This window comes from Danio rerio, chromosome 2 (genome assembly GCF_052040795.2).
Source record: "Danio rerio strain M-AB ecotype USA chromosome 2, GRCz13ab, whole genome shotgun sequence".
In the NCBI taxonomy this organism is placed as follows: Eukaryota; Metazoa; Chordata; class Actinopteri; order Cypriniformes; family Danionidae; genus Danio; species Danio rerio.
The window spans coordinates 12,836,278-12,849,639 of NC_141022.1; the positions used below are offsets into that span (position 1 = coordinate 12,836,278).

At 39.5% G+C, this 13,362-nt stretch overlaps 1 protein-coding gene across 1 annotated transcript in view; it reads right to left on the minus strand.

Moving 5' to 3' along the window:
* The window catches only part of gpr158b (G protein-coupled receptor 158b), a 118,318-nt gene that overhangs the window by 14,386 nt on the left and 90,570 nt on the right, over positions 1-13,362 (minus strand). Inside the window, exon 8 of the mRNA XM_087240504.1 lies at positions 8,522-8,660. Coding sequence (XP_087096630.1) covers positions 8,522-8,660 — 139 coding nt within the window. The remainder of the gene's footprint in view (positions 1-8,521; positions 8,661-13,362) is intronic.

Genomic DNA, 13,362 nt, shown 5'->3' on the forward strand with positions numbered 1-13,362 from the left:
ACGTAATTCAGCACCACAGCCACATAGTGTCAGTACAATTATAAAAGAAGACACTTTAACGGTGAGCGCGGAGAACCAGCTCATTTGCATTAAAGGCACAGGCTACAAAAACAGCTACATTGTTCTAACAGCTCAATTTTTTCCAGATTTAATAAGGTATAATAAATAATATGATGGGTATTTTGAGCTGAAACTTCTGGAGACACAAAAGACTTATCTTAAATCCTGAAAAGGGGCTAAAATAGGTTCCCTTCTTCAAGATAAAACTCAGAATGTTAATTCATTAAAAATGTATTAAAGAGCCCCTAATGTGGATTTTTGAAAATGACCTCCTATGTAGTGTGTAACACAGCTCTAAGTAAAGTGAAATATCCAGCTAAGGCTTAAACCTGAAAGTGGACAGTTTTTAAAACTATTGATTTATCTATAAAAGAGTCGACTCATAGTGGTTTAAATGAATTGTCTTCATAATGAGTCTTTAGCCGTTTTGACGTGACATGGCTACAGAAAATAAGCCCCGCCCAATTGTTGCGCACATAAACCCCGAAAAATTTAAACCTGCGGCCCCGCGCACTAACACAACAGCAAATACAAACAGATCCTGAAGTCATCATGAGTCATAAACACGCTGTGCTTACCTGGATATTATTGCAAGTGTGAGGGAAAGCAATCTACATTCTTATAATGGGCGATTCATTCATTTGTTAAAGGAAGGATCAGAAAAGACTACTGATGTATGAGACTTGTGGAACGAATGGACAGACAATACACCAGGGGTGCATGCAAAATAAGGCCAGTTTATTAGGCACAAAGTAGTCCGCTGCACACTGAGGAGGAGCACTGGTGAGCGCTACAACCCCCTGACTGGGGATGTGATTGTTGGGCAAAGTAGAGTACACATAAGCCCTGAGAACATATAACACTTCATGCAAGAGGTGTCACAGCAATGATTGCAAATAAAAGTGATCTACAACTAAGAAGGGAGAAAAGCTCCAAAATGAAAGATAATTAATGAAATCAGACCTGGCCCGTGACACATTTCATAGGTGAAAGTAAATGGCTGTATCCTTGTTTTCTTTAGCTTGCAAATGATGTACTTAATTGTGTTTTGTTACTTGTAACCACTTGTACTGTATCAGGTTAACTCTTTATATTCTCTTATCACGTCAAATGCCACATTGAAAACCTGGCACGTGCTGATTAGTTAACGGATTTAAATGCATTTGTGTGCTCGCATTACACTGCCGTTTGTCGTTGCTATGGCCACCGTCAGTTGTTCCAACACATGTGCGGCGGTCAAGGTTAAGAATAGTTTAGCTTTTGCTGCTGTGTAAATTAATACTGAATGAGTATCATATTTAAGAATGGAGCAATATACTGGTGTTTAACTACACTGCTTTTGGTGGTAAGGTGTCTGAATAACACTGTTGAGTAAGTTTTCTATGAAGCGTGTTTCGGGCGTCCACTGCAATTGGATCCTATACCAATGTTGGGGACTTGACAAACCACGCTGGGCATTTTAGTGTCTCGCGCTGAACGCTGTCGACCAATCACAACAGGCTGTCATAGGTCCAATCAGCGCAGATTAGCTTTGCGCTAAGGAGGGGGTTTGGGAAGAGATTCATATAGGAGTCGCTGGGATATTTGGTACAAATGTATTCATAGTATAAGACCATGAAAGTGTTTTTTGAACTTGCATTGCATATCATGTATGTATGTATGTTGTTGGAGACCCATATAATCGAAATAGGACCCTTTTTAATGTATAATAAGTGCTCTTTTAACACACACACACACAATTTGTAGCATATTATGTGTAAAATTTATGCCTGATTGATGTTAATTTTACAACGGATTTTATCTTTTTTTTTTTAAATAGCAGCTCAAAAATCACACTTTCAACATATATACTGTATACAAATAAAGTCAGTAAAACTGTTGAAATTATGTTAAATAAAGGTTTATTATGCAAACTCAAATTTGTAGCCCATCTTATTTTATGTGGTTAAATTGTGGCCCCCTTGGCCTCTGAACTACTTTGTGAAACTTTTACAGGGACATTTTATTGATGGACAAGGGATTCATGTAGTTGTTCGTTCGCCACTAAATAAATGCCACAAAAACTACTTAAACGCATCTGTGATCCATAATCGAATGTATTCGCCTTGCCCGCTTATGTATGGAAGTCTTTTCCAGAGTGGTCAGTGTGCTTGGTAGCTTACCTCGTACAGTATTGCACTTAGTACTTGGAGCAAAGCAGATTTGAGTTTAGTGGAGGACAGTATAGAAAACAGGTAAAAAATTTTTTTTTAAAAAAACAGCAATGCGAAATTTTGATAAAAGTATGCAGCCACAATGTTCTTTTCTCTTCTCTTTCGCATTTGAAAAACACAATTGTTTGGGTTTAGGGAAGGGGGTGTGTGGATCAGTCAATCGCAAGATTATATATTATGCATAACAAGTCAGCTGGGTTCTTGTGGACATGCTCGAGAAGAACCTATATGTAAATTGCATGTTTAAGAAAATGTAGCCCATTCAAGTATTTGAGATTTGCAGGCATTGCAGAAACAATGCGGTTCACAAAAACATAGCCCAGGGCATGTATTCCCAATGAGCATAAGTTGGTTAATGTTATTGTGACAGTCCTATTAGCAATAGCACAACCAGTTTTTTTCACCTAGAAAAATATTTCCACCCCAAAAAAGACAGACTTAAGTTCACAGTTCTAATACTGAACAGGTTTATAACTGAATAATTAATGCAAGTGCTTTAACAAAAATGAAATCTCCACATTTCTGCTTTTAAAATGTCTGGTTTGCTGGCCTGATTAATTTTATTCTAAAGATAGAGAAGAGTTTAAATTATGAACTTCTAGTTTTCGAGAAATCATTACATTATGTGATGAATACTCACTGTAGAGTTTGTGGTCAATGTTTTAAATGCCCAGAACATTCTTATAAGAACTTTCTTTAGACTGCTGTGGTAAATATAAGTGGATGTGGGTTGGAGTTTCATAAGATGTGGGTATTATACTGTCATTCAGCTAGTCTGCTTCTTGTGGGTGTAGTAACTGACATTTGGACACTCTTGAAGGAACGAGATGACACGCTGTATTGAATCACTTCAGCACCTTAACTGAAATAACAGAAGTAGGAAAGGACAGGGATCACCAGCATTTAAACAAAAGATAAAATTCCTGTTAAATTAATCAACACAAGCTTAGTTATTTTTTAACCTCATTATAGACATACAATTGCTTATTGAATTACTAGGATGATTTGCTGCAAGATTAGGCTGATTATATAGTTTGCTTCTGATTTTAGATGGCTGAGTTGTGTAAGATCCAGTACACTCGCAGAACCTTATCCCACTTTTCTGATTTATCTGTTCATTTGTATGTTTGATTAGTTGTGTGGTAGTCATTTTTTGATCAAATGCAACCGTATTATTCTGAAAAACAGCTTTCCATAACAGTTAGTACTATGCTGCAGTAGTAGGCTAATGGATTTTTTCCTTGCATTTCATTTTGGATGAGTCAGTGCTAGCTGCCTGAAATTCAGAGCCAGTCTGTATATTTTCAGCAGTCAGATTTAAAGGATTATTAGGATTAGGAAAATCACATACAACCGTGGAAAAAAATGAGACACCAATTCCAAGATATTGCTGGTTTAGTAGTGAGATTTGATTGTATCACCAAAACTGCAGTGATCTTTTTCAGTCTCAAATATTTGCATTAATATCAATGTTTTTGGCCCTGTCTCATTTAAGGGAAGAGTGAGATTCAAATGAATCCTACCTCCTTTTTGAAACAAGTGACCACAGATTGGTGCTGTGATAATTAATAGAAATTAAAGATTGTTGAAATGAAAATTCCTTAAATTGACAGAGTTTATCATATGTCATAATAAGATGAACCTTAATCTAAATGAACTAAAATAACATCCCTACAACCACAACTCTAAACTGCCAGCTGATTGCTGGGCTGCGGCTTGGTTCCTCCATGTGAAGCCACATAAATGCCTTTATATGGAGGAGTGACTATTCAGATTCAACTCATCAATTTTCAATGTCCTTTTTTATAAAAATGACATAAAATTACTGCTTATTCTAAGTGGAACCCTGATTCATCGCATAGCATAACATCTCTGCTTTCTCCTTCAGGGAACAAGGGTATACATTTGTAACTGAGATATTTTTATGTCATTTTTTTCAGTGCTTCTATTGTATAATGGATACTGACAGATGTGTATAAGTACCTGTAGATGCCCATTTAACTGCTTCAGATATATTGATGCATCCACCATCTTGAAAGGATTAACATGCAACATCGTGCAGCCTATGTTTGTAAAAATCTGGGATTTAAATCTTCTCCCAACATAATGTTTTAAAGGTCAGAATGTCATAAGCCCACTTGAGGCTTTCTCCACAGTTATGAAGAACATTCATTCATTCATTCATTCGTTTTCTGGTTGGCTTAGTCCCTTTATTAATCCGGGGTCACCACTGCAGATTGAACCACCAACTTATCCAGCATGTTTTTTTTACGCAGTGGATGCCCTTCCTGCCGCAACCCATCTCTGGGAATCATCCACACAAACACACACACACACACACACACACACACACACACACACACACACACACACACACACACTCATACACTACAGACAATTTAGCCTACTCAATTTACCTATACCACATATCTTTGGACTGTGGGGGAAACCAGAGCACCCAGAGGAAACCCACGCGAACGCAGGGAGAAACTCCACACAGAAACAGCAACTGAGCCAATGTTCGAACCACCAACCTTCTTGCTGTGAGACGACAGCACTACCTACTGCGCCACTGCGTTGCCGTTATAAAGAACAGATCTTATCTATTTTATCGGACCTGGGTCCTTGATTTAACTATAGGAACCTCTAATTCTCCTTTATGTGAAGTTCGACGTGTGTCCAGTAAAAACATATTGGAGTTCGCCAGACGACCAATTACTCAGCTCCACAGGTGTCAGCAATCAGTCATTAGCAAAGTATATCAGCCAATGGCTGAAAAGCAAGCATTTAAATTTTTGCTTCAGAGCCTCATACTAGAGACAGAAGAGTACCTCTGCCAAGCTGATTTCGTCAAGAAAGCAGTATTCCTGCAGTGGTCAACTAGGCTCTCATGATCTTCAAGGCCACCCGTGCTCTAGGGAGCATGATGGCCACAAAGTGGACATCAAAGATTAGTGTTGTGTTTTTTTCCTTCAGGATATCTGGAGGGCCAGCTGTGACCCCTCACACTGAAGGTGTGCTTGGTGTGCTGCCATCCCCACTCTCTGTGAGGCAGAGGATGGTAGCACACTAGGAAAGCAAAATCTGATCAGCCGGTTCCTCAGAGGTGCAAGACTCGAGATGAGTAACTCTCTCTTGCCCTTTTGGGATCCCTCTAGCCCCAGGGACTATGGTGAGGTCCGTTAAGCCACTCGATTCAGTATCTATAAGTTTTCTGTCCATGAAGGTTGTTGGTATGATCAGGAGGGTCCTACTGCTCATTTAATTAACAGGTAGCGAGGGAGGCAGACCAAGCCTTTCATTGCTGTGCTTAATGTGTCCACGCGCAGAGCATACATCTGTAAGCAGCTCTTTTCTGTCATGATCGGCAAAAGGGAAGTGCCGTATCAAAGTGGAGGATGGTGCTCTTAATAGTTTATGCCATTGCCCTCGCTTCACTGTGCCAGGGCAAGTCGTGTCCCCCAGGAGAGAGAGCACACTTAAAAGAGCGGTGCCTCTTTTTCAGCATGCGTACAAGGCGCCTCTTAACCGATTCTGTACAGCAGCAGACTGGGCAACACCAGTCACCAGGTTATAATCTTCGAGTGCAGCTGTTTCCTCCTGATTACTGGGTAATCCAGGTCAACCAGGAAAAAAAAACTAAGCTCAGTGTCAAAAACCCTTACTGCGCCATGTTCCCTGACCCAGAGATACGTGCACTTTTTCTGTTCTGCCATCAAGTCTTCCCTCTTGGGTAGCAGGTGGCCTCCCTAGCACCCTACCCCTTCCAGAACTGGCACACTTTCCCAATGTACTGTTGTATTTCGAAATATTCTAGACTATATTACCTAAGTAAAAGCGCATTTATGACCCCTGAACTAATTTCTTCTAATTATTCCCATGTAATGGTAATTAAAGGGCCTAGGGTGTGTTGGAAGGTTGCGCTGTTGGTGATGCTTGTGGGCTCACACTATGCTTGGCAAACTTCACAACAAGGCCATGTCGGGCTTAGCTGCTGTTGCGTTTTGCATATACACTCCCATACTGTATGTCTTTACAAGACACATGTTAAAGTTCCGCAGTAGGTAGTTTAGGTCGCCTCAAAGCAAGAAGGTTGCTGAGTCGCTGGTTCGAGCCTCGGCTCAGTTGGCATTTCTGTGTGGAGTTTGCATGTTCTCCCTGCTTTCGCGTTGGTTTCCTCCCGGTGCTCCGGTTTCCCCCACAGTCCAAAGACATGCGGTACAGGTGAATTGAGTTGGCTAAATGGTCCATAGTGTTTGAGTGTGTGTGGATGTCTCCCAGAGATGGGTTGCGGCTGGAAGGGCATTCGCTGCGTAAAAACTTGCTGGATAAGTTAATGGTTCATTCCGCTGTGGCGACCCCGGATTAATAAAGGGACTAAGCCGATAAGAAAATGATGAATGAATGTTAAAGTTCCCATGAAGTGGAATGTCCTGGTTACGCACATAACCCACGTTTCCTGAATAGGGAATGGAAACGTGTGTCCAGCTGTTAGCTTAATGATTGGCTCTTCAGCTGGCAAAAATCTAAATGCTTGCTTCTCAGCTGCCAGCTGATATACTCTGTTAATGACTAATTGCTGACACCTGTAGAGCTGAGCTCTGCCGATTCATTTGGCTTTGGTTTTCTTACTCTTCAGAGTGATTGGTCATCTGGCGAACTCCCAAAAGTCTTTACAAGACACACGTCTCCGCATTCCCTATTCGAAGAACATGAGTTACATACAGTACGTAACCAGGACAGTCTCTAAGGCTGCGTCTGAAACTGCCTACAACTCAGTGGGTGCTGCATTTGAATTAAAACGTACTACTCGGCCATTAGAAAAGTATGTTCTATACACTATGAATGTGAGCAGAATGGAATTCGGACGTACTACATCCGCCATTTTGTCATGGTCACGTGACCTAACTGCATCAGTTGCGTTGCTTCACCCCCATTCATGAATTTGCTTGTGGATAATCATGGGATAGCGCAGCATGGATTGGATGTGCACTCCAGAATCTCGCCGGAAGTAGTAAGTCATCCGGGTACTTCTCGCATACTGATTTTCGAATTCTATGAATTCGGACATACTTCTCAGCTCGCATACTGATTTTAGCCTACTGTATAGTATGGAGGCATGCAGTTTCAGACGCAGCCAAAGACTAAAAGCTTGTCTGTTCGACTCACAAAAGAACAAAAGAAATATAATCTGCCTTTTTGCAAATAATTTTCTTATGTCCTTATTTTCATTTTATTTTTTATTTGCTTGTTTTTTTATTTACAATTGAATTGTGTTTATTATAAATAATTTTATTATAATTTTTCAGGTAGGGGTCAGGATTTAAATAACATGAATAATGGATTATATCTAATTACTTAATATACATTTCTGACATGTTTTTGCACACACACAAAAAAATTATTACATATGCATGTACAATATGATGCAGATCACACATGCATATACCTGTAGTTCCAGAGAGCTCAGAAATACAGTCAAATTTCTCTCAGGTGTTCATAAACCACCCCACAGCTGCTAATTAGGCATATTTGTATATATCTATATTCACTGTAAAAAATGCAGGGTTCCAAACAATTCATTCATGTCATCCCAACATAAATCAACGAAGTTAATTTAACACTTTTTACAAATGTATGTGGATTGAACACAAAAAAGTTGTCCGAATCAAATCTTATGAATTGTGTTGTTTCAGCTTATTTTAAATAAGAATTTTGAACAAGTAAACATTTTTTTCAAACATGCTAGATTTTTCTAATTTTGTAATCCACATTCGTTTTATTAGTATCTCCAAGCAACATGATGTCTTTCTTTTTTTAAATGGACTTACTATTTTTATGGGAGCTGTAAGTTTTTTACTTTTTTATTCTTCTGACAAGATATTACCTTTCAATTGGAAAAACAACAAAAAAAAAGTAAATAAAAATATTAAACTTTTAATCCAGGGTGGGAAAACAGAATTAATAGAACTAAAAGTCAGAATTGTTAGATGTAATCTTAAAACTATGGATACAGGTTGTGTAGTTTTCTCCAGGTATTACATACCTTCTTGCACAAGTCTAAACTAAAAAAAAAAAAGCAGTTTGTCTTACATTTGCATTTCAAATCTCATGTTATTCCCCAAGTATGGTATTGCACTCCACTTAAAAAGCAGCCATCTCATGAATAAACATATAAAGCACATATATAAATCATCTTAATCATATTCCTGCTGTTGCTACTGATAACTAATGCAGCTAATGCTCACCTAATGATGTGAAATATCGCAGAGATGAGGAGTTCGTTATAAATGGCCACTGCCAAGTAGCGAGGCTCGTGGAAAGCGGAGGGCACAGTCCTTACAGCGTAGCACAAATAGACACCCCACAGCAGGAACAGGAACTCCGCTAGAGCAGGAACACAAGGAGACACAGAACAGTGCTGTCACTAATTATTTAGTGTGTCAAGTCTGGGAATGCCAGCTGAAAAGATGTGATTTCACACGGCCTGAAAGGCTGTTTTCCCTCCCTCTCCTCTCTGCCGCATCACTCAAAGTAACACAGAGTCGACGGTGCATGAACATCTCCAAAGCAATGTTTGAGGTAGCAATAACATTACATTTCCGACTGCAAAGTCCCCACCCGGCAAGCATTTTTTGTGTGTTTAAAAAAAGTCGTTTACACTTTAAGGTGATTCAGTTACAGTCTAACTATAAATTTAGATTAGTTAGTTTAGGTTAAAGATTTATCAATTCCCTTGGGGTAATCCATTCTGACATGGTGGCACTTCACATATAACAGGAATGACACACTTAAGACATTATACTTAACATTAAGTACACAAAGTGTTGGTGTTTATTCTGTTAAGTGTCTCATTCTTGTTATATGTTATATATTACTGTTCACTGAGTAATATCAAATCATTATACACTATATTGTTTACTATATGGTTGGGGTTTAAATGTGGATTATGTTTGGGGACAGTTACATAGTAATTTATTGTAATTACAAAATTAAAGTATTAATTAATTTACCTTAAAGTATTCATTCACTCATTCATTCATTTTCTTTTTCGGCTTAGTCCCTTTATTAATCTGCTGTCGCTACAGTGGAATGAACCGCCAACTTATCTAGCATCCAGCATCCATACACACTCATTCACACTCATACACTAAGGACAATTTAGCTTACCCAATTCACCTATACCACATGCTTTTGAACTTGTGGGGGAAACCAGAACACCCGGAGTTAACACACGCGAACATGCAAACTTCACACAAAAATGCCTACTGGCCCAGCTGAGGCTCGAAGCAGCGACCTTCTTGCTGTGAGGTGATGGTGCTATCTACTGTGCCACTGTGCAGCCCTAAATTATTATCAAAAGTATTATCAAAGTAAATCTAATAGACATCTAACAGACATATAAACAAAAGAGCTTAACATGCTAAACACATGCAAATTGAAAAAACATCAGCAAATTAATAATAATAATTATAATAATTATAATTCTTTGCATTTGTACAGCGATTTTCAGGATACTCAAAGTGCTTTACACAATTTTGGAGGGAATCTCCTCATCCACCACCAGTGTGCAGCATCCTGCTGGATGACTTGACAGCAGCCATATTGCGCCAGAGGAGGAGACAGAGGCCCAATCTTAATTCTATTTTTGTACCCCTACCCCTTTCCCCTCTCTTTTCCCTTGGCTCTTGAATACAGTGTAAAGGGGAAGGGCTTTCTCCGTAAGAAAAAAAAAATTACCCTTAAGAAATGGGACAGCACTACCTGCACACATCATCATATGTCATTGCGATTTCTTGCTACATATGAGATCAACTGCGGCAACTGCTGTAGTTTTTCCAGTTTTCTAAGTCACTGAAGGCTTATATCATGTTATCATATTGATATAATGTGGCAATAAGATCGTAACTGTTGTGTATTTACACCGTGGCCGTATTCATCTATGTAAACACACAAAAACAGCATTACCATTATAGCAGACACTGTAAAAAAGCTCATTCCAAGCCACTAGACCAGGGGTCTCAAACTCAATTTACCTGGGGGCGGCAGGAGGCAAAGTCTGGGTGAGGCTGGGCCGCATAAGGGATTTCACAAAAAAAAGTCCTCAAATGTCATTATTAACAGTTTTAGTTATTTCTTCTGAACATGAAGTGTCCTGAACATTAATAGAACATTGAGTGAAGATTATGAACAGTTCTTCTGAACATGGCATCTTTTGCCTACTCCTTGCTGCCAGAGACTTGACAGCGCTTCTTCTCACAAATCTGAACCACATTTGGCTTTAGAGCGGAAGCAGTTGAGACCCTCAGTATGGCTTGAAGATGATCATCATGAAGTCTAGACCTGTACTTTGACTTATTGAAGTCCTAGGGAAAAAAGTGGGGGAACTCACTCAAAACTTCCATTCCCTCACCTAAAAAAAAGGCATATATATGTATAAATAAAACACCCCCACCCCACTCCAGTCACATCAGTCTGTACCAGTCTGTATCTACCTATAATATCAACACAATCTCACGGCAATTCTTAACTTTTTCATTTAGTGGCTAATTCGTATGAATTCGTACGATCTAATTCGTACAATTTAGTACGATTTGCTTATCCCCCAATGACGGTTGGGGTTAGGGGTGTGGTCAGGTGCCACGCCTCCTTTTTAAAATCGTACCATTTCGTACGACTGAACTCGTACGAATTCGTACGAATTAGCCACTAAACTGGCAAAACGTAAAATACTTACGTTTTCTCGTGAGATCAGGCTGATAATATATATAAGATGCATAGCAGGCACGTGCACACATAGGGCTCGACCTGTGTAGAGCACATGCCCTTTTTAGTCTTGCATAGAAAGTGCCCTTCCAAAATGATCAAAAGTGCGCCCGCGACGCGACACACCCTCGGTCCCGCCCTTCAGTAGGCGCGCGATAACACCGCTCTTGAGTACGCGCGCGACAACACAGCTGATCAGAACGCGCGCGACAACGCGCATTGAGTGACAAGCGCGCTGTGTACGGATAGAATCTCCCCGCTCCGCTGATTCTGTCAGTGTAAAGCGGTCGACGCGGGCCACAAAATATTGCACTGAGGGCCGCAAATGGCCCGTGGGCCGCGAGTTTGAGACCCCTGCACTAGACTTTTCTGACAGGGGATTTGAGTGTCATCTAGTTACAGAATGTTGTGGGACTGCTATACAGGAGTTACTATTGTGGGTTATAGGTAGCTAAATTTAGCGGTTTTTATTTTAGCGGGGTTTTTTTTAAGCATGATGGTAAAACACCAACGTTATATGGATGTATTAAAACATATGCTGGTTTGTTGTTGTTTAATAATAACATAAAATACTAATTTTTGCATCTCCTGACTTCTGTGTGCAGCCAATGCTGCCGTTGTAGCTAGTGTGTTCTGGGAAATTTTCTTAACCACTGGTGTCAAGTGTGGTGCTGAAAAACCTCAGTTTCAAGATCTAGCCCATCCCCTTAACCCTACGCCTTCAAGCTAAAGAGAATTGGGACAAGGGTAAGGGAAAATGCTAGTGGTAGAATAGGGATTGGTCCAGAGAGATGAAGCCAATTATGATATGGGGATGGTTAGGATGCCATGATGGAGGCCAGTGGGCAAATTTGGCCAGGATGCCTGGGGTTAAACCCCTCCAGGGGTTTTTAAAGACCACAGAGAGTCAGGACCTCGGTTTAACGTGTCATCAGTTAGCGGCGATCACTGAATAGTACAGAGTCCCCATCTACTGGGGCATTAGTACCCACACAGACTACAGGTTGAGCGCCCCCTGCTGGTCTCACTAACACCACTCAAATTAAGAAAACATCTTCTTTGGTTTCACTACAAACATGTTGCCAATCCACACAATGTAAACAAAGGGTTTGAAAAAAGAGGGTGAATGAACTTATTTTTATTATTATATTAATTTTATTTCTTTTACATTTCTTTTCTTAAATTTCTAAACAGATCCCTTAACTGCCCTAGCTGTGTGCTGAAGGAACAAATTAGCCACAAGTTTTCCATGTCTGTTTCGCCAAAATATCCTCTCCCTTTGTCATTCTTCTACTCAAATTTAGCACACTGATGATGATAAAAGAGAGAATGTCTTAGTGTGAGAGAGTTTTAATGGCCGTCTCTGGTTCCCTCTGTGCTTCCTGTTGTAAGCAGAAGGTAGTGGAGCTGTCAGAGAGAACTGTCTCTGCATCACTGGCCACGTCTCACACCCTCATGCCTTAAAGGCTGTCTGGACACACTCAGATGATCAGATTATTTTTCCCACATCTCTTCTGTCAAAGTTGCTTCCATAACCCTGAGAGTCCTATATTCTTGCCTCATTTTCCCTTTTGTTTCAGGCTGCTAGAAAGCAAGTCTTTGAAGATAAAGACCAAGCATGCTTTGTGAGAAAAATACAGTATAATGATCATTTTCTTTTCATTATTGATCTATTATTTATGTGTATTAGCAGTTAAATGCATATTTTCTGTACAATGAGACTACAAGCATGCATTACGTAACTACTACTGAAAATAAGTTGACCCCCCATTAGTCAATGTATAATTTGCACACTATACCGATTTACAACAAATGATGGTAAATTTATAAAAAATATACAGTATATGATTAATATAGGCTCCTTGACAAAGGTTGGGGCCCCCTTATTTCCCAGGGCTCTAAGCGGCTGCTTACCTTGCTTGTTGGTTAAGTTCGCCCCTGAGCTTAGCTTAGCATAGATCACTGAATCAGATTACACCATTAACATATCAGCATCTTAAGAGTTTCAATAATTTTCATATTTAAAGCTTGTCTATTCTGTAGTTATATTGTGCATTATGACATTAAGCTACAGGAAGTAAAAAGTTGCTTTTATAGGCCACTATGGCTGGAAACTACACTCTCATTCTAGAGTAATGAAATAACAGAGCACAATAAACATTGCTGTCCTACACTTGCACCACTATTTAGAATCTCTGTTTTTAAATTGCTCCTTAAATAAAACAATTTATTCTTTTTAAATTTTAAAAATATACTTTATAATGTGACACAAAGCAACATTTTTATCATCATTACCCCTGTTCACAGTTACATTTCTGATCAA